This window comes from Phoenix dactylifera, chromosome 14, assembly GCF_051530095.1.
Source record: "Phoenix dactylifera cultivar Ajwa chromosome 14, Ajwa_hap1_PhDact_Kaust_v1.1, whole genome shotgun sequence".
Taxonomy (NCBI): Eukaryota; Viridiplantae; Streptophyta; class Magnoliopsida; order Arecales; family Arecaceae; genus Phoenix; species Phoenix dactylifera.
The window spans coordinates 18,705,001-18,726,010 of NC_143203.1; the positions used below are offsets into that span (position 1 = coordinate 18,705,001).

At 47.9% G+C, this 21,010-nt stretch overlaps 1 protein-coding gene across 7 annotated transcripts in view; it reads right to left on the reverse strand.

Annotated features, from left to right (window-relative positions):
- LOC148700096 (sodium/hydrogen exchanger 1-like) overlaps positions 1 to 21,010 on the reverse strand; it is a 41,547-nt gene that overhangs the window by 7,808 nt on the left and 12,729 nt on the right. Inside the window, exons 8-9 of one of the 7 annotated variants that reach the window (XR_016398325.1) lie at positions 1,743 to 1,826; positions 523 to 644 (exon numbers count right to left, since the gene is read on the reverse strand). Coding sequence is in view for 6 of the 7 variants with exons in the window: in XM_089927189.1 (XP_089783315.1) it covers positions 368 to 709; positions 1,743 to 1,826 (426 nt within the window). In the remaining variant the exon portion in view is untranslated. Of the gene's footprint in view, positions 1 to 207; positions 710 to 1,742; positions 1,827 to 21,010 lie in introns of those variants that run through there. The other 6 variants (XM_089927191.1, XM_089927190.1, XM_089927189.1 and 3 more) reach the window with 6 other exon arrangements.

Below are 21,010 nucleotides of genomic sequence, written 5' to 3' on the forward strand. Positions count from 1 at the left end.
TGATGATTGTAATAATATGTTATATTATGCTTATAATAAAATATAAGAATGTCATATTATTATTATGCATTACTATAATAATATAATATATTATACTATTATAATATAATAATCTAACATAATACAACATAATATATTTTTTAATTTATTATTATATTATATTATATTATAGTATAGTATAATAATATATTATGATATGATATAAGATGTAATCATGAGATTTGTTGATGGGCATTTTGATCATTAGAAAAATTTTATTAAAATCAAAATAGCTTTCCAACATTGGTCGGAAAGCACGGAAGAAGCTCCAAAATAGAGCTTTTTCCGAGTAACCTTTCAGCTTTCTAGCAGACCAAAAACAACTTTCTTATTTTTTATCAAATGCCACTATATCATCTAAAATTACTTTTGGAGGATTAAAAAGTATTTTCTGACCCTCTAAAAGCTCTACTAAATGAAGCCCGAAGCATGCAAGGCGCCAGTAATGGTGAACGGAACGAGATGGTGCAGTGAGAAGCATACGCAGGCTTGTCGGGCGCTGGACATTTTGCCCTGTTTCCAATTCAGATCCCTGTCCATTTCCAAGCAATGGGGAGAGGAAAGATTTAGAACTTGGAGGCTCGGATGACATGCTGAGATCCCTGCTGCGATGATTTGCACATGGAGGCAGTAAAAACCTTATCAGAGGCTTTGTCAACAACCCAAACACCTAAGCAGCAATAGAAAATTAGAGCACAGCTTGTTACACAATTAAAATATAGCAAAGTTCCCAACATAACAATCTACTACACGTGTTTTTCAAAGGAAAAAGAATGAATGCAAAAGATACTGATACATGTTGGGATCGAAATCTAAGTGATAAATACTGATATAGAGCAAACTTCTTGGCTGAATAACAAACTCCACATCTCCACTACCTGATGCTTTCATCCCACTACTAATGTATGCCAAAAAAAAAAAAGAAAGAAAGCAGAGTATCTTGCCCTACCCTTTCTCCATGCCTCCACTTGTTCACATCTCTATAGACACTCCTATCTTTGATAAGCACATCCATCTTAGTTTAGTCCTTGTTCTCTCAAGGACAAAGCAACAGATGATCACCAGCCAGAATTGGAGTGTAATTATCAAGTTGCATTAAAAACAACAAGATACTCTAATCAGATGGGGATCACAGCAATCCATGCTTCATCTTATGTGCATTGCATGCGTGTACACCATGAGAGCGACAGCCCAACTTCATTAACAGTAAATAAAACTATTAAAAGAATATCCAGCATAATCATATGGTTATTGAGTCAATGATATTAAGAGAAGATGCTATGGTAATATTACACATTTGGAAAATTTTGAGAATATGCTCAGATATAATAAGCAGAAACCATCCAGACACACACAAACACAAAAAAAAGGTTAAAGTAGGGTACTGTTATGGAAGCAAAATTGACAGATACTACTACCAAAACAATATTGGCCATTATCAGAAAAATTGGACATCTTTTAATCGATCAGTGAGCTCATGCAGCTCAAATCAAATAACAGGAACCAAGTCCATGGAAAGTCACATTTCTTTTTTTAGATGACGAATTACTGATGAACCATGAATGACAAGAGTGTTACATAACATTAGCAGCTAGTTGAATACTACTTTGTGCTATTATTCAACCTCCCCTAGTTTTGACAACAAGCCACTATTATATATGCAAGTGACAAGTATGCAAACTGAGAGGCGTAAGGTGTCTTACCACAGTGTTGAAGAGAACGACGGTGATAGTACTGGTGATCATGATTGCATTGCCACGCAATTGGGTATGGCCAGGCCTAGCAAACTGCACATGTATCATTACCATGTCTTGTCAATAAAAGAGCTCCTATAATATAGTAAGGCATTTACAGCATATAACTGGATCCCACTTCTAATATATCATACAAAAGCATAGTAATGTGCACACGTATCCTTTTAGAGGATAGCACTTCCACTCATGTAAGGATTTCCTACTTGTAGTCTTATGGTTCCAAAGATCTCTTAGCTACAGATCCACTGGAACTTTTCGTATTTGGGGTACTTTAGGTTAATCTATTTATAATTTACTTTAAACGCAATAATCAAAATGCCCATGCAATTAAAACGATGAATACAGATGATCATTTCCCTGTGGAAATTAGAGGGGGAAAAGCCTGCATGAAGAAACTGATGAATAAGTTATGCACATACAGAATCTTTGCTCTCCATTACATCAATTTTTCAAATTAATGTTTTAATTTCAAAAAAAACAACAATATAGATTCCTTTGCAGCAACCATGAAAATTTAAAGAGATGCTTGCTTCTCTTGTAAACCAGTGATACTCGTAAAAAGGCTGAGTGGTTCTTTCAAACAAAAAAACTACAGACCACTCATATCCAACAATATAACACGTTCACCTGATGGGGACATCAGAGCCACTCGCTCGCGTTCGCACCAGGGATTGGCGTTATTGTGGCTGGGAGATGATCTTGAGCCACCAGATTGAGTTGGCCCCCGGATTGGGTCCAATCTAGTCTGCGTTATTTATTTTCAATCTAGTGATTGGATCGATTTTGGCATGTAATCAATCAATTGATTTAGTCAACTGATTGAGGGTCCAATTTTGGTAATGTCGTCAATTGTTTGACCTGATGTAAGGCGTATATAAAAGCCACCCCTCTCATGAATTAGGGCATTGAAGAATTGATAAAATCTAGTTCCTTTCTCCTTCTTCCTCCTCTTCTCTTCTTCTTTTTTCTTCTTCCTCTTCCTTCTCTATTCTCTCTGCAGTGGTCCTCCATCAGCTTGGTATCAGAGCAGGCCGGTTTTGCCCCTGTTGCCAAAGCCTCGGGATCTGGTTTATGGACGGACCACCCCCGATTCCTTTACCACGTCTGCCGCACGAGATTTTTGCTGGAGTCATCGCACCGCGGACCCCGAATCGCATTGAGGACCGCCGCGCAACGAGCACTGCAAAGAGAAAGGGAACTCTGATTTCTCTTCTCTCTTCCCTTTCTCTCGGTCTTCACCAGAAGAAAAAAGTCCCTCTCACTCGGGTTTCGCCAGAAAAAGGGGAAAACCCCTTCGGCGTCCCCACCTCCTTTTTCTCTTCTTCGGCAGATCCTTCCCACCCATCGTTACACCCACGCCCACCGCCGCCACCAGGCGTTGCCAACAGTGCCCGGAGAGAAGCCGCCTGTGACGTGGCACCGGAAGCCGCGGCCTGCCGAAGCCCGTGACCGGCCACCGCCCGTCGCCGCGGCCTGCCGAAGCCCATGACCGGCCGCCGCCCGTCGCCGCAGGCCATAGATCCCCCTTTCCCGTGTCCGAGACCGCCCGCGGTGCCACCCCGCCTCCGCCTTCACCGCCGAAAACCGCCGCCGGCTGCCGCCGTGACCAGCCGCCCCTCTCCGTCGCTGCCTTTCTCTCGTTCCGCCGCCGCAGCCAGTCTGTTGGGTACCCGGGGACTTGCGGTCCCGATCCCCGGCCCAATCCTCCAATTGAAGTGGCTCGGTTGCCTTGTACCTTGGGACCGACTTGTGGGTAACGCGGCTCTTCTTGTTGTCTTTGGCCTTCACCAATGCTTAGTCCACACAAGGGAAATGGCAAAGGAAATGAATCGATGATGTGGGGAAGAAACTGAGATTCAATTCCAAGAGGACAACGATTACATGGAATGGTTGGCCAAGGGACGGGAAGTGTCCTTGCCCTATCCTAAGAACTATCTAAGGGGAGTGATATGCTCCTCCTTAGCCCAAGCCTTTCGGCCGAATGACCCCTAAGGGACCTAAGGGATGAAACCCTTTACAAAACTCTAAGTCAAATGGATATGATAAAAGATGATTTTAGCTCGGCCTTAAGGGCCTCTACTTATAGGCCTAATGCCTTATTGGCGACATGCCTTCGGAATTCAAATGGTGTTGGCCGACTTCATTTGAATTTGAATTCAAATGCATTCGGCCATGTGCTTCATGAGTTGCTTGGCCGGCTTCGGTTTGAATTTGAATTCCAACCTTCTAAGGAAGGTCTTCAAGTTGGTGCTTGCGCCGGTTGCCATGTGCCGCTGTGGTTTGAATGCCTCTTGCTGTCGGGCTGATAGTGTGCTTTGTGCTTGTTGCCCCTTCACGCGGATCCTTGACATGGCTTGCTGCTGGCCTTCGGTTTGGCAGCCTGTTGCATCTTGGCCGCCCATGGTTCTGCTCGCCTGATAGCTATGGAAAAGCCTGCAGGCTTCCCCTTCGGTTTTGCCTTGGCGCACATGGAAAATGCTGAGGCGGAGGCCTGGGCGCCGCTGCTGGGGCTGCTGCCATAACTGGCCGCGCGCCTGGTCGGGCGGTTCTGCTGGGCGCGCTGCCATGTGGCCCTGCTTGCGCGCTTGGTTGGGCGCTTCTGTTGGGCGCGCTGCCTTGTGGTCCTGGCTGGGCGTGATGCTGGGCGCCTTGCTTGGCTGTGCTGCCATGTGTCTTGGCCTGCTGTTTTAGGCCGGGCGCACTTGTCTTGATGGCTGCATTGCTTGGTCGGGCGCCACTTGGACTTTGGCCAGATTCTTGCTAATTCTGTCGGGCGCACACATGCCATTGGTTGTGCGCTGACTTGGCTCACCCTTGGCTGACTTGGGCGCAATGTGCGCGGGCTAGTGCCGGGTTGCCGTTCTTGACCCGTTGGCTTGGATTGTGCTCGGCCGCTTGGTTGGCTGACCGGGCTTTGGACTTGTCGCGCTCGGGTCTTCTCCTCTTGTGCGCGCGTGCCTAGGTGTGCGCGCACGGGCTGGTGCCCCTGGACATCGCCCATGACCATGCCCTTCAGTGGCATGCGTGTAGCAGGTTGCTGCGCGTGTGCCGGATGCTGGCGCGGCGTGGGCTGGTGTCCTGGCAGTGCACCGGGCCACTTTGGTTGAGGCGAGGTTCGGCTGCCAGAACCTCGCCAGGACTCTGCCTGGGCGGTCGGGTCGGCCTGGCGCTGGGGCGCTGGTCGGCCCGGCTGGGAGTTGGGCGCGCGCAGGGGCGCGCGCTGCTGGCCGGTCGCGGGCGTGCACAGGGGCGCGCGCTGCAGGCCGGGCGTGGACGCGCGCAGGGGCGCGCGCTGCTGGCTGGACTCGTGCGCGCGCAGGGGCGCGCGCTGCTGTCCGGGCGCGGGCGCGCGCAGGGGCGCGCGCTGCAGGCTGAGCGTGGGCGCGCGCAAGGGGGCGCGCTGCAGTGTGGTCGCGCGCGGATGCGCGCGCTGCTGGGCTGGTGCGCGCGGAGGGCCGCGCGCCTGCTGAGGCTGGTGTGCGCGCGGTCGGCCGCGCGTGGCTGGTCTGGGCGCGCCGTGGCTGGCGCGCTGCTGCGGGCGCGCGCAGAGGGCTGCGCGCGGCTGCTGTGGCCAGGGCTGATGTCCACTGTTTGGACATACTTCCAAACAGTGGAGGTTGGCTACCTTGTGACTTGGTTCGGCCATGGACTCCGGATTGGGGCTCGGCGGGCTGAGGTCCCCATCATCCCCCCCTTCTTGGAGAATACCCTTGTCCTCAAGGGTGGTATCTAGGACGGGGCTTCCTTCTTTGCGTGACAACGCATCCGCCACCTCGTTTTCCTTCCCTGGTTGATAAATGATTTCATATTCAAAGCCAAGAAGTTTTACCAGAAATTTTTGCTGATCCGGAGTGACGATCTTTTGTGTGAGGAGATGCCGAAGAGCTTGTTGATCGGTCACAATGGTGAAGCGTCTCCCAAGCAAGTAGGGTCTCCAAACTTTGACCGCATGGACCACGGCAAGCATCTCCCGGGCGTAGGTACTCCATGCCTTCTTTTGAGGACCGAGAGCCTTAGAAATGTAGGCCAAGGGCCTCTTGTCTTGTGCTAGGACCGCACCAATACCTTCGTTGCTTGCATCCGTGTAGACTTGGAATGGTTGGCTGAAATTTGGAAGTGCAAGCACCGGGGTTTGAGTCATGGCTCTCTTAAGTTCTTCAAATGCTTGCTTGGCGGCTGAAGTCCATTCGAACCCATCCTTCTTTAGCATGTTGGTAAGGGGTTTGGCAATGAGGCCGTAGTCCCTCACAAACCTTCTATAGTAGCCGGTGAGGCCTAAGAACCCTCTCAAGGCCGAAATGTCTTTGGGCAAAGGCCAATCGGTCATGGCTTCTATCTTGCGTGGATCCACTCTCACGCCTTGGCCGGAAACAATGTGCCCAAGATACTCAAGTTCTTCTTGCATAAAGGCGCACTTGGAAGCTTTGATGTAGAAGTTATGCTCTTCCAAGATACTCATGACTTGATCCAAATGCTTCATATGTTCCTCCTTGGACTTTGAGTAGACTAATATGTCATCAAAGAAAACTATTACGAACTTTCGGAGGTGAAGCTTGAATACCTTGTTCATGGCCGCTTGAAAGGTTGATGGAGCGTTGCATAAGCCAAATGGCATGACTAGGTATTCATAGTGGCCGGAATGGGTGCGGAAGGCCGTCTTGTGGATGTCTTCCTTCCTCATTCTAATTTGATGGTAGCCGGCTCTTAGATCCAATCTTGTAAAGTACTTTGCGCCATGGAGTTCATCTAGCATCTCATCCACCGTGGCCCGTGGGTATAGGGAAGTGATCTTTGATTGTGGCTTCGTTCAAAGCTCGGTAATCCGTGCAAAACCTCCATGATCCATCTTTCTTCCTTACTAAGAGGACCGGGAAAGAAAATGGACTTGTACTTGGGCGGATTAATCCTTGCTTCATCATCTCTTCAACTTGCCTTTCGATCTCACCTTTTTGGAAGTGAGCATACCGGTAAGGAGGTACATTGATGGGCTTGCTTTCATCCTTGAGCCGGATCGGATGATCAAAAGGTCTTTGTGGTGGAAGATGGGTCGGTTGCTCCAAGACTTTTTGGTGAGCTTCAAGAAGTTGGCGCACTTGTAATGGAAGGGTGCTCATGTCTTCACTTTGCTGCGGTTGAGGTCCCCCCGCAGCCCCTCCTTGGTTGGCCATGACCACGGCGAGGCATAAAGCTCCCCCACGGCATAGCCTCTCAAGCATGTTGGCTTCACAAGGTCGAACTTCCTTTGGATGAAGTGCTGTCCATACTTTCTTCTTGGTGCCGACTTTGAACTCCATTGTCATCGTTTTGTAATCGGTGATGACCTTACCAATACTTCGAAGCCATGCGTTGCCTAGAACCACATCTAGGCCAACTAGTTGGAGGACATGTAGATCAGCCACTATGCGGACTCCTTGGACATTGAGTCGAACATCTTTGACAATGGCTTGGCATTGTAGACGATCTCCACTTGCAACCTTCACATCAAAGGGTTCGGTGGCGGCCCCCTTGAGTCCGATCCTATGCAAGGCATCCGGGTTGATGAAGTTGTGGGAGGATCCATTGTCAACAAGGAGGGATACCTCATGTCTTCCGATCCATGCCATCATTCTCATCGTCGATGGTCGTTGTACTCCGGATAGTGCATGTAAGGAAACTTCGGCGTTTTCATGGGCTGGTCTTGTGGCTTCATCTTCTTCATCAATGGTGCTATCTTCGGAGGATGAAGTAGCACTTTCGTCGGCCTCATCTTCGCTGCTCACAAGGTGGATGGCGAAGGATTGGCCGGGCTTGCATTGGTGGCCTTTCTCCCATTTGTTACCACACTTGAATCATAGGCCTTTCTTGATGTATTCTTGCAACTCCTCCCGGTTGAGCTTTCGAACTTCATGTTGTGGTGGTTTGGAGGTCGTTGTTGCAGAATTTTGAGGCTTCATTTGCAAGGGTTTGGAGTCCTTGCGGTTGAATGACTCCTTGGTTGGCCGCCGGTCATGGAAGTTGCTTTGATCCATGATTTCGGCCATCCTCATGGCATCTTGAAGTCGAGTAGGCTGCTTGAGCTTGATCTCCTTGGATAGCCACGATTTGAGCCCATCCACGAATGTACCAAGGAGTGCTTCTTCGGACCACCCTTCCACCATGGTTTGTAGTTGGCGGAATTGGTCGATGTAGTCTTGCACTTTGCCTTCTTGCTTCAATTTGGCCAATTGGCCATGATGATTGATGGTCGGTGATGGTCCCCATTGCTTCAAGAACTCATCCACAAACTCCGTCCATCCCAATGGATTCCCCTCTCTAGCATAGAGGTTCCTTAGCCACCTCCACCATCGGTTGGCCCTCCCCTCCAAGTGATAGGAAGCTAGAGTCACCTTCTCCTCCCTAGGGATTTCGTACACTAGGAAGTATTGCTCCACTCTATCCAACCACTCATAAGGGTCACCTCCTCCAAATGTAGGGAAATCGATCTTCGGTTTCCGGATTCTATCATGCCGATCCGTCACCCTAACATCATCATCTTCCTCTCTTCTCCTCCTTTCCTCCCTATCTCTCCGGCCATAAGGCCTTCGATGTAGAGGACTCCTTTGGGGCTCACTCTCTCCTCCCTCATAATCTCTTGGCCGATCCTCCTCATGGATACCATCGGCCCATCTTTCAAATGGTTCTTCTCTTCCACTCCTACTTCCTCTCCTTCTTCTTTCATTTCGGAGCCCATCACTACCATTGCTCTCCCTCTCTCCATATCTTTTCTCTAGCCTTTCGGCATTGGCATTGCTCTCCCTCCTCATGGTGGCCAATGTCTCCATTACATTGTCTAAGACATTGCCTAACCTAGCACTACTCCCTTCAATGGCTTCTATCAACTTTTGGTTGTTTGAGTCTCCTCCCGACTCCATGACAACCCTTCTACTTTTCTCCCTCTTGAAGACCAATCCGAACCTCCTATGGCCGTCACCCAAAGGATGATCCAGCCCTCCAATGAGTAGTGTTACAAGCAAATGCACTCACCCCCAATTAGATCTTACAAGATAAAAAATGAAAACAAAGATCTAATTTTCAGACCTCATATGAATTACAATGAGTATGTAGATCTGAAAGAGCTTACGTTACCACTTGAGATCGACCTTCCGTGGGTCTCAAACTAGTCGAGCTCCCGACGATCTCCTTGAAGAATTCTCTCAATGAAAGCACCAGTGTTGGGTACCCGGGGACTTGCGGTCCCGATCCCCGGCCCAATCCTCCAATTGAAGTGGCTCGGTTGCCTTGTACCTTGGGACCGACTTGTGGGTAACGCGGCTCTTCTTGTTGTCTTTGGCCTTCACCAATGCTTAGTCCACACAAGGGAAATGGCAAAGGAAATGAATCGATGATGTGGGGAAGAAACTGAGATTCAATTCCAAGAGGACAACGATTACATGGAATGGTTGGCCAAGGGACGGGAAGTGTCCTTGCCCTATCCTAAGAACTATCTAAGGGGAGTGATATGCTCCTCCTTAGCCCAAGCCTTTCGGCCGAATGACCCCTAAGGGACCTAAGGGATGAAACCCTTTACAAGACTCTAAGTCAAATGGATATGATAAAAGATGATTTTAGCTCGGCCTTAAGGGCCTCTACTTATAGGCCTAATGCCTTATTGGCGACATGCCTTCGGAATTCAAATGGTGTTGGCCGACTTCATTTGAATTTGAATTCAAATGCATTCGGCCATGTGCTTCATGAGTTGCTTGGCCGGCTTCGGTTTGAATTTGAATTCCAACCTTCTAAGGAAGGTCTTCAAGTTGGTGCTTGCACCGGTTGCCATGTGCCGCTGTGGTTTGAATGCCTCTTGCTGTCGGGCTGATAGTGTGCTTTGTGCTTGTTGCCCCTTCACGCGGATCCTTGACATGGCTTGCTGCTGGCCTTCGGTTTGGCAGCCTGTTGCATCTTGGCCGCCCATGGTTCTGCTCGCCTGATAGCTATGGGAAAGCCTGCAGGCTTCCCCTTCGGTTTTGCCTTGGCGCACATGGAAAATGCTGGGGCGGAGGCCTGGGCGCCGCTGCTGGGGCTGCTGCCATGTGGCGCGGCCAGTTATGGCCGCGCGCCTGGTCGGGCGGTTCTGCTGGGCGCGCTGTCATGTGGCCCTGCTTGCGCGCTTGGTTGGGCGCTTCTGTTGGGCGCGCTGCCTTGTGGTCCTGGCTGGGCGTGATGCTGGGCGCCTTGCTTGGCTGTGCTGCCATGTGTCTTGGCCTGCTGTTTTAGGCCGGGCGCACTTGTCTTGATGGCTGCATTGCTTGGTTGGGCGCCACTTGGACTTTGGCCAGATTCTTGCTAATTCTGTCGGGCGCACACATGCCATTGGTTGTGCGCTGACTTGGCTCACCCTTGGCTGACTTGGGCGCAATGTGCGCGGGCTAGTGCCGGGTTGCCGTTCTTGACCCGTTGGCTTGGATTGTGCTCGGCCGCTTGGTTGGCTGACCGGGCTTTGGACTTGTCGCGCTCGGGTCTTCTCCTCTTGTGCGCGCGTGCCTAGGTGTGCGCGCACGGGCTGCCCATGACCATGCCCTTCAGTGGCATGCGTGTAGCAGGTTGCTGCGCGTGTGCCGGATGCTGGCGCGGCGTGGGCTGGTGTCCTGGCAGTGCACCGGGCCACTTTGGCTGAGGCGAGGTTCGGCTGCCAGAACCTCGCCAGGACTCTGCCTGGGCGGTCGGGTCGGCCTGGCGCTGGGGCGCTGGTCGGCCCGGCTGGGAGTTGGGCGCGCGCAGGGGCGCGCGCTGCTGGCCGGTCGCGGGCGTGCGCAGGGGCGCGCGCTGCAGGCCGGGCGTGGACGCGCAGGGGCGCGCGCTGCTGGCTGGACTCGTGCGCGCGCAGGGGCGCGCGCTGCTGTCTGGGCGCGCGCTGCAGGCTGAGCGTGGGCGCGCGCAGGGGGCGCGCTGCAGTGTGGTCGCGCGCGGATGCGCGCGCTGCTGGGCTGGTGCGCGCGGAGGGCCGCGCGCCTGCTGAGGCTGGTGTGCGCGCGGTCGGCCGCGCGTGGCTGGTCTGGGCGCGCCGTGGCTGGCGCGCTGCTGCGGGCGCGCGCAGAGGGCTACGCGCGGCTGCTGTGGCCAGGGCTGATGTCCACTGTTTGGACATACTTCCAAACAGTGGAGGTTGGCTACCTTGTGACTTGGTTCGGCCATGGACTCCGGATTGGGGCTCGGCGGGCTGAGGTCCCCATCACAGTCCCCGTAGCCGCCGCCGCGAGGAACGGTCCGCTCTTCCGAACCATCAGGAGGTTGAAGAAAGTCTGAAAATCGGGTAAGTGCCAAACCCGTTAACCCAAAATCCGGTAACTCGGATCCAAAAAAAAAAAATCGCACGTGACTGCACGTGCTGCTGAAAAAAACGCACGTGACCGCACGTGTTGCTGGAAAAAAAGGGCTCCGCACGTGACCGCACGTGCCGCCGAAAAAAAAGGCGTGCCTTTTCATCTTCTCTGCGACTGCCCCGCCGCCGCCGCCGCCTTGCCCTTCGCCGCCGCACCACCGTCATCACCGCGCCACAGCCGCCGGACCACTTTTCCTTCGCCGCAGTCGGGCTCCACCGCCGCCCAAAGTCCCCGCCGTCACCTTCCTCCATTGAGGCTCCCGTCATCGCCTTCCTCTGCCACCGCCGTCCCGCAGTCGACGACGCGGCCGCTGAAGCGCTCCAGCAGAGACGGGCCGGTCCTCTCCTCCGGCGGCGGGCTCTGCTTGAGCCCCGGCAGCCCCTCCGGATCCGACCTCAGCGATTTCAGCCGCCACAACCCACGGCCACCTCCTCCGCCTTGCCTTGCCGACACCACCTCCGCCCTCCCTCTTCTGTTCACACCGCCACCCCCACAACCCCCCCTCCTCTCTTCTCAAACCCCTTTGCTACTACAACTCCCCCTCCCTCACAGCCCCTGCAAACTCCCCCTTCCCGATCCTTTTCCCCCATCGGGGTCTATTCATCCCCCCCCTTTCTCTCAACCACCGAGCGGGCCCAAACAGGCTTAACCACTTCATTCCAGGCCTGCGGCCCACCTGCACCACTCAACCTGTAGGCCCTTCAGGCCTTGCGGGCCCGTGAACGCACGCCACCCCCCCCCCCTTCTTAGCAGGCCCACAGGTCCTCCTTTCCCCTTTGCCAGGCCCAACTGCAAGCACAGGCCTGCAAACTGATCAGGCTCACACTGTACAACAACCACAGGCCCACAGCAGCATCCCTTTGGCGCCCATTTCAACCGTGCAGCAGTCAGATTCAGCAACTGAGTTCCTACGCGCCGTCCGTCGTCGTCTCCACTGCTTGAAAAGCCACGAGCGAGCAATTCTGGTAGTCTGCTTCACGACAAGTGATAGGTTTCTACTTTTCTTAGGCTTGTTCATTTAATTATGTTCTAGTTCTCTTGCATGATAGCCTGAAACTTACTTTTGCTGTCAAAATTCAAAACAAAGAATTTGCCACTTTCAAACCCGTCCTATCAACCATAAAATCTTTTGTTTATTAAATTAGCACACCCTAGCAACAGGACGTTTCACAACGTTCATCGATCAATTTTCTTTAGGATCAGAACAGCCGTAATATTTGATTACAACCTAATTTCTTAAATTGATTAATCTTATACTTTAACTCCAAAATAACTGAAGTCAAATCAGTAACATTTAAATTTTAAGTTACTGTTGTGAAAGCTTGCTGATCTCAGCAATCATCTTAGGTTGCATAGGTAGGTTGTCCTGCATATCTAGGGTTTCATTATTGATATTACATATCCAGGGTTTCATTGCATGCCAACCCGTAGCAGTAAAGAGTATCAAGTCACTCAACCTAAAGTCCCCCTAGCTACCATGGACTCCGACGGTCTAAAATTCTCATGGAACAGTTTGCTGCCATGCGAGCTGAAAATGAAGAATTCAGGCAAGAGGTCCGAGAGCTCATGCGAAACATAAGGACCCCTAAACCACCAACCCCCGTTGCCACCCAACCTGAATTCGGTTTGGCCGCACCACCCGTAGTCAATCCCCATCCTCCTAGGAACCAACCACCTCCTGATTACCAAGGCGAACTCGATGAGAGGCTACTCCGTACTGTTAGAGTTGAGGCCCCTACTTTTGCCGGTCAACTTGAACCAAGCGTGTATCTCGATTGGAGGGCGAGCATGGACAACTACTTTGAGTGGTACGAGATGTCCGATGATAGAAAGGTACGATTTGCCAAGATGAAGCTTATTGGGCAAGCTCACTGGTACTGGCATAATGTTGAATATATGCGTGAGACTCAAAGGCTTCCTCATATCACCACATGGGAGGATATGAAAAAAAAGTTGAATGAGAAGTATCTGCCATTTTCTTACCGACAACGCCTTATGGATAGGTGGCAGAAACTAACTCAAGGAACATTAAGTGTAGCTGATTACATCGCACGATTTGAGAAGTTTCACATGAGATGCGGTGCAGTAGAAGAGGATACCATTACACTCTCTAGGTTTCGGGCAGAACTCCGCGAGGAGATCCAGAAAGAACTCATCCTACGAGAGATTACCACTCTTAGCCAAGCATACCAGTTGGCTCAAGATGTGGAAAGTTTCTTAGGGCCACCTGTGGTCAGGCGTATCGACCCTCGACCAATGGCCTCAGGAGCCCGACCTACTCAAAATTATCTTCCACAACCCAGACCGCTTCCCAATCCTCCTAATCAGACTAGCCCTATCCAAGCACCGACTAGGGCATCCCCGATGCCTGTCCCGAACCCATCAAATGATAAGAGAAAAGGATTATTAGGTCCCAACCCTCCTTCTCGAAGCCAAACCCAATGTTTCCAGTCCCAAAAGTTCGGCCACATAGCGTCCCAATGTAATGCCAAGACCTACATGATTACTGAACCAGAAGCAGGGACCCAAGAGACTGACTATGTCGAAGAAGTCTATGAGCCAAATATCGAAGATTATGTAGACGACTTTGGAAACCAATAGGCCGAATTAGAATTTGTCCAGACTGAACCACAAAAGGAGCTCACTGATCCAAGCAACCAAAACCCTAGGCTTCATGTGGTTAGGTGTACCCTCGCCCAAACAAAGACCGAACAAGATTACCACTCTTAGCCAAGCATACCAGTTAGCTCAAGATGTAGATAGTTTCTTACGGCCACCTGTGGTGAGGCGTATCGACCCTCGACCAATGGCCTCAGGAGCCCGACCTACTCAAAATTATCTTCCACAACCTAGACCGCTTCCCAATCTTCCTAATCAGACCTGCCCTATCCAAGCACCGGCTAGGGCATCCCCGATGCCTGTCCCGAACCCATCAAATGATAAGGAAAAAGGATTATTAGGTCCCAACCCTCCTTCTCGAAGCCAAACCCAATGTTTCCGATGCCAAAAGTTCGGGCACATAGCGTCCCAATGTAATGCCAAGACCTACATGATTACTGAACCAGAAGTGGGGACCCAAGAGACTGACTATGTCAAAGAAGTCTATGAGCCAAACATCGAAGATTATGTAGACGACTTTGGAAACGAACAGGCCGGATTAGAATTTGTCCAGACTGAACCACAAAAGGAGCTCACTAATCCAAGTAACCAAAACCCTAGGCTTTATGTGGTTCGGTGTACTCTCGCCCAAACAAAGACCGAACAAGATTGGCGTAGGACCTCCCTATTCTACACTCTCGTTAAGATCAATAGAAAAATTTGTAAAATTCTTTTTGATAGCGGGAGTTGTATCAACGCCATCACCTCAGAAGTCGTCTCCCGCCTCGGCCTGAAGTCTACCCCTCACCCTCACCCTCACCCGCATAAAGTAGCATGGGTAGATAACACATCCATCTCTGTACCGGAAAGATGCCTCGTCCCAATTCAATTTCTCTCATATAAGGACGAAATTTGGTGTGACTGCATTCCGATGGATGTAGGTCAGGTCATCTTAGGACGACTTTGGCTATATGATTTGGACGTTACACTTCATAGACGTTCGAACTCGTGTAGAGAAGAGTGCTGATCTGCGCAAAAACGAACCACTTCACATCATTACTTCAAAAAAAGTAGTGAAAGATATCGAAAGCTGATCACCCGTGTTTGCACTTGTGGCTCGAGTTATCAGTGTGGAGTCCAATTTTGAGCACCCCACTGTCGTAGCTCCCCTTCTGGAGGAGTTTCACTCTTCTTCCCTGATGATCTTCCAGATACACTTCCCCCGATGCGTAATGTCGGGCACGCAATTGATTTAGTTCCGGAAGCATCTCTACCCAACCTTCCACATCATAGGCTCAATCCAAATGAACATGCTGAGCTGAAACGTCAAGTGGACGAACTCCTCGCAAGAGGGTACATTCGTGAGAGCCTAAGTCCCTGCACTATGCCCGCACTCCTCACCCCAAGAAAGATGGTTCTTAGAGGATGTGCGTTGATAGCCGTGCCATCAATAAAATCATGGTTAAATATCGCTTTTCCATCCCAAGGCTAGACGACCTCTTAAATTCTGTGTGGTGCCACAGTATTTTCCAAGATCGATTTGAAGAGTGGGTACCACCAGATTCGGATTCGTCCTGGGGATGAATGGAAGACTGCCTTCAAAATAAAAGATGGACTCTACGAATGGTTAGTCATGCCGTTCGGGTTAACAAATGCAACCAGTACTTTTATGCGGGTGATGACTCAGATTCTTAGACCTTTCCTGAATAAATTTGTCGTTGTGTACTTTGATGACATCCTCATATATAGTCGAACTCAAGAGCTCCATCTCACACACTTAAGACAAGTCTGCGATGTCCTTAGAAGAGAAAGCTTCTTTGCAAACCCCAAGAAGTGTGCCTTTCTGACAGATCATATTACTTTCTTAGGGTTCATAGTGTCTTCTAAGGGTGTCTCTGCTGATCCTGCGAAGATACGCGCGATAGTAGAGTGGCCCGAGCCTAAGTCTCTAGCGAAAGTACGTAGTTTCCATGGTTTGGCCACCTTCTACCGCCGCTTCATTAGGAGTTTTAGTTCGATAATGCTCCCATTACGGATTGTATGAAGAAAGAAGATTTTATCTAGATAAAATCGGCATCCCAAGCATTTCACGAAATTAAGAAAAGGATGACCGAAACTCCTATTTTGCGCGTCCTTGATTTCACGAAAGTATTTGAGGTCGCATGTGATGCCTCTGGAGTTGGTATAGGTGGTGTGTTAAATCAAGAAGGTCACCCCGTCGCATTCTTCAGTGAAAAATTAAACGACGGTAGGTTACGCTACTCCACCTATGACAAAAAATTCTATGCGGTAGTGCAAGCTTTACGACATTGGCGACACTATTTGCTAACGTAAGAGTTTGTCCTATATTCCGACATGAGGCTTTAAAATATCTCAACTTCCAAAAAAACTAAACCATAGACACGGCCGATGGGTCGAGTTTCTCCAAGCTTACACCTTTGTCTTGAAGCACAAGGCTGGGGTTGAAAACAAAGCTGCTGCTGCTACCTCAGTCGACGGATCTTCCTCCTATCCATGATGAGCACTGAAGTAATTGGTTTTGAGAGGATCAAGGAACAATATACCACTTGTCCTGACTTTAGTAGAATATACCTGACACTGCGAGACAGAGTAGAAAGAGAACAAGAAGATTTCTTTCTGCAAAATGATTATCTCTTTCGCTCCGACCGATTGTGTATCCCTCGAACCTCATTGAAAGATTTTTTAGTATGGAAAATACACGCTGGAGGACTGTCATTTTGGGAGAGACAAAACCATCAAAATGGTGGAAAGGCGCTTCTTCTGGCCAAGTCTCAAGAGAGACGTGGCCAAAATTGTCAGCCAGTGTCGCACCTGTCATCTAGCTAAACAACGTAAACAGAACACTGGTCTGTACAATTCACTACCTGTTTCCGAGTGTCCATGGCAAGATGTCAGTATGGATTTCGTGTTAGGACTTTCACGTACTTCTACCTAGCAAGATTCCATTTTTGTGGTTGTGGATCGCTTCTCAAAGATGGCTCATTTTTTCTCCTGTTCTAAGATTTCTGATGCCTCTAGAATTGCCAAACTCTATTTTGATGAAGTCGTTAGACTCCATGGCCTTCCCAAATCTATTATGTCTGATAGGGACATTAAATTCATGAGTTACTTTTGGAAAACCCTTTGGCACATGATGGGCACCAAGCTGAAATTCTCCTCTGCCTACCACCCTCAAACCGATGGCCAGACTGAAGTCGTCAACCGTAGCCTTGAAAACTTGTTGAGATGTCTGGTAGGTGAACATACTAGAACCTGGGATTTAGTGTTACCGACAACTGAGTTTGCATATAATAGTTCGGTTAATAAGTCCATAGGCATGAGTCCATTCGAAGTGGTGCATGGTTACAAAGCTAGGCAGCCCATAGACCTGATTCCCATATCTCATCAGCATAGAGTGTCTGAGTCTGCACGGTCATTTGCATCGCACTTACATTCATTACATCAAGAAATCAGCAAACGCTTTCACTCTAATAACTTAAAATATAAATCCCTTGCTGATTTGTATAGACGTTACCAAGAGCTAAGTGTAGAAGATTATGTCATGGTAAGAGCTAGGCCTGTACGACTCCCTTCGGAAACGTTCAAAAAATTGCAAGCTCGTAATGCGGGACAATTCAAAGTCCTAAGAAAAATTAGTTCGAATGCATATGTTGTGGATCTTCCTGATGACTATGGGATTAGTGCGACATTAAATATTGAAGATTTAGTCCCCTACAAAAAAATAGCAATTATTCCTTCTGACCTCTTTGTTGACACGCCAGCCCTTGTTGATCACCCTGACCCTTTACCTGTTGTTGAGCCGCCACCTTCAAAATTTCATGCAGGTAGAGAACAAATAGAATATATATTGGATGAGCATGTTATATCAACCAGGAACGGTCGATACCAACGTTATCTTGTTCAGTGAAAAGGTCGACCAAAGTCTGACGTGACGTGAATTTCCAGAGCCGAACTGTAGCGCCTTGACCCTGATCTTCTGGAGCAGTACGACAGCCGGCCAAACATGTACTCGACGGGGTCGAGTTTTTCTCACCTGGAAGGAGTTGATGGGGACATCAGAGCCACTCCCTCGCGTTCGCACTAGGGATTGGCATCATTGCGACTGGGAGATGATCTTGAGCCACTAGATTGAGTTGGACCCGGGATTGGGCCCAATCTAGTCTGCGTCATTTTATTTTCTGCATTTTGCTTTTGTTTAATCAAATCAATTTGGTCAGTTATTTGTTATTAGACAAGTCAATTGGATTAGCCGTTAAGTTATGTAATTGGGTCGAGTGATTGGATCGATTTTGGTATGTAATCAATCAATTGACTTAGTCAACTGATTGAGGGTCCAATTTTGGTATGTCGTCAATTGTTTGACCTGACGTAAGGCCTATATAAAGGCCACCCCTCTCATGAATTAGGGCATTAAAAAATTGAATAAAATCTAGCCTCCTTTCTCCTTCTTCCTCCTCTTCTCTTCTTCTCTTTTCTCCTCCTCTTTTCTTCTTCCTCTTCCTTCTCTATTCCCTCTGCAGTGGTCCTCCATCATCACCTCTCTGAATATTGAACTACAAGCATAAGACTCCACAAATGGAGACACTAAAAAACAGGCAAATTCTTCTTTTGCATACAAAAGAAACATTAGATTTTGGAGGTAAAAGATCACATCTAGCCTTATTCTATGCAAGTGCAATTGATACTGCTCCTCTCATTAGACCAGCCCACCATATTATGACCTGTAGATTGAAATTTTAGAAGTTGTTCTCACATTTGACTTAATAGATATACAATAATTTGAGTCCCGAACACTCACTTGCTGCTTAAAGGTGATTTTCTCATTTGGAGACTTCTTACTTAAGTTGGAAAGAAAAGATAGTGGGAAAACAAAAGCAGCTCTTCCAATCAATACCATACCTAGCAGAATTGAGCTGACACCAACTGATTTTCCAGGGCTGCATAGCAGGATAAATATTAGAAGCTACCAATGAGATCAAATTAATAACCAAGGAACAACTTATATGCCCAACATATATAAAGTTCACTGTTTAAGTTTAATAGTAAATATGGACCTCTTGTTTTCCATATTATAGTCTAATTATAGCCCATGGTTTTCTATTTTTCTTGATATATGTGACTGCATAAAAAGTGAGATGTAAGGGTGCAGCCGACTGCAGATTTATCTTCTACTTTTCCTTCCGTTCCTTAGTACTAGAATGGCTCCATTGAACTTACCGCATTACATAGTAATATTATATATTAATATCATGATAGATCCATCATGTCTTTCAGTGAGAGGCTAGTGGCAAAACTATGTTTATTTATAATTCTTAAAAGCCAGGTATTACCATTTCAGGTCTGAAATTCAAAATTCAATGCAAAATAATATCTAAGAATAGAAGAGATTTTATTGCTATTTTTGTAATCCCGATTGCTCATCAATTTATCATCCTATTTAGAGTTGGGCCACAACTGCAGCCTTCATAGTTGAAGGTGTTGGGAAGTAGGTATGCCCTAAAAAGCCATTTGCATATTAAACATCATATCTTGAGATATCACATAGGTATATCTTCTATTCATGGTCATAAACAGCTAAAGGTTGTTTCACATATTAGTCTTTGAGGGGGACAAAGACCACAAGTGTCACTTATGGGTAGAATGACGAAGTAGACGGTTGTGTATTCTGCAGGAAGTATTGGATCATTCTACACTTCAAGATGGTTCACAGCTATGGATGAGGTTGGGCATCACACTCATATGGCTACCATTATGTACAATGTCCAATAATAAATTGGAGTGGCTATTTTTTTCGTAAGCATCGAAATAGTTGATCTTGAACTGATACATAAGTGAGCCTCACACTGAACCATCAATGGGACACAGCCACCTCTTGGAAACCATTGTTGAAGATGACATTCTCATAAAGTGATCCCCTGACTTGGGGGCGCGACTACCCACTATGATATTGGTTTAGTGAATTTAAGGCCAAACTTGTGTACCAATTATGGTACCCTAGATTGATCTTTGGAGCACACTAGTTTACTATGTCGTGTCATGAGTGAGGAATAAGGATTGTCCAATAAGGAACCTGTCTATGATTTCATCCACATTAGAAAAGAGACATGGTCAAGTATGGAATCTTGATACCAAAATATGTTTTGATCGAATCATTTTCATATTAAATAATATATTTATTTTGAATAAAACCAAATGTATTTATTTTGAAAATGGTTCTGCACGCATATCAGTTTTTAGTTGTATTTGATAAATCCAAAATTCTGATGGGCCATGAAATTAATTAGGTATGGATTTGAAATGGCATATATTTTCAGAATGATTAATCGAGCATAAAGGAAGGTGTAGGGACTGAATTGCAAGAATAAATGCTATGCATGAAGAGAGACTTTTCTATCCATTCTACTAGAATTAGCACAATCATACATATTTATATATAAGGAGGCTAGCCCTCCTCGCTACATTGTGACCATGGCACACATATTAAGTAAGAGAGGACATGTTAGATTAGAAATCCAATTAACATTCGATCCTATACATGTTCGTCTTTTTATCATTTCACTAAATATCTATTGAGTTCTCGCACTTGGGTAAAATATGATTGCACAGATAGACTAGACCCTTGGCATAGGGGTTGGTTCAAGTAGGCCGGATAACCCAAATTGGCTGTGTTTATGGGTTGGGCCCAAACCACGGGCCTAGCGCTTCACTAAGTGCTCGGCCCATTGGGGTTTCCCTAGGTTTTGCCCACTTATCTAGGGTTTTCCTTGGAGTGGCGTCCATCCTATCATAAATAGGAGGGGCATGTGGGGATTTAGGGCATGCGGGGCTTTAGGGCATGCGTTAAGGTTTCTCATGTTGAGATCTCAGGAAAGAGATCTCATGGTAGCCGCCTACTAGAAAGATGACAGAGAGAAGGAAGATTGAAGGAAGAAAGACAAGGAGATCCAAGTAATTCTTAGAGGGCCTGTCGAGTGTTGAATACTCTCTGTGGTGCCTAGAGAAGTCTTCATCCATTTACTTCTATCTTGTAATGCTCTAACCTATTCTTGGAGGCATTAATCTATGATCTAATACATGCAACTATCTTTCTTGGTGATTTATCTAAAGTTCCACTTTAAATCTTCCATTGCACCATGATGCCAGACTACATTAGTGTCCTTCAGAAAGTACTGCATTGCTGTTTGATTTCAGCAAGCTAAATCATTGTTTGAAAATGAAAACTCAGAAAATCTAAAACTTGGTAGTCCCAATATCCTTTTG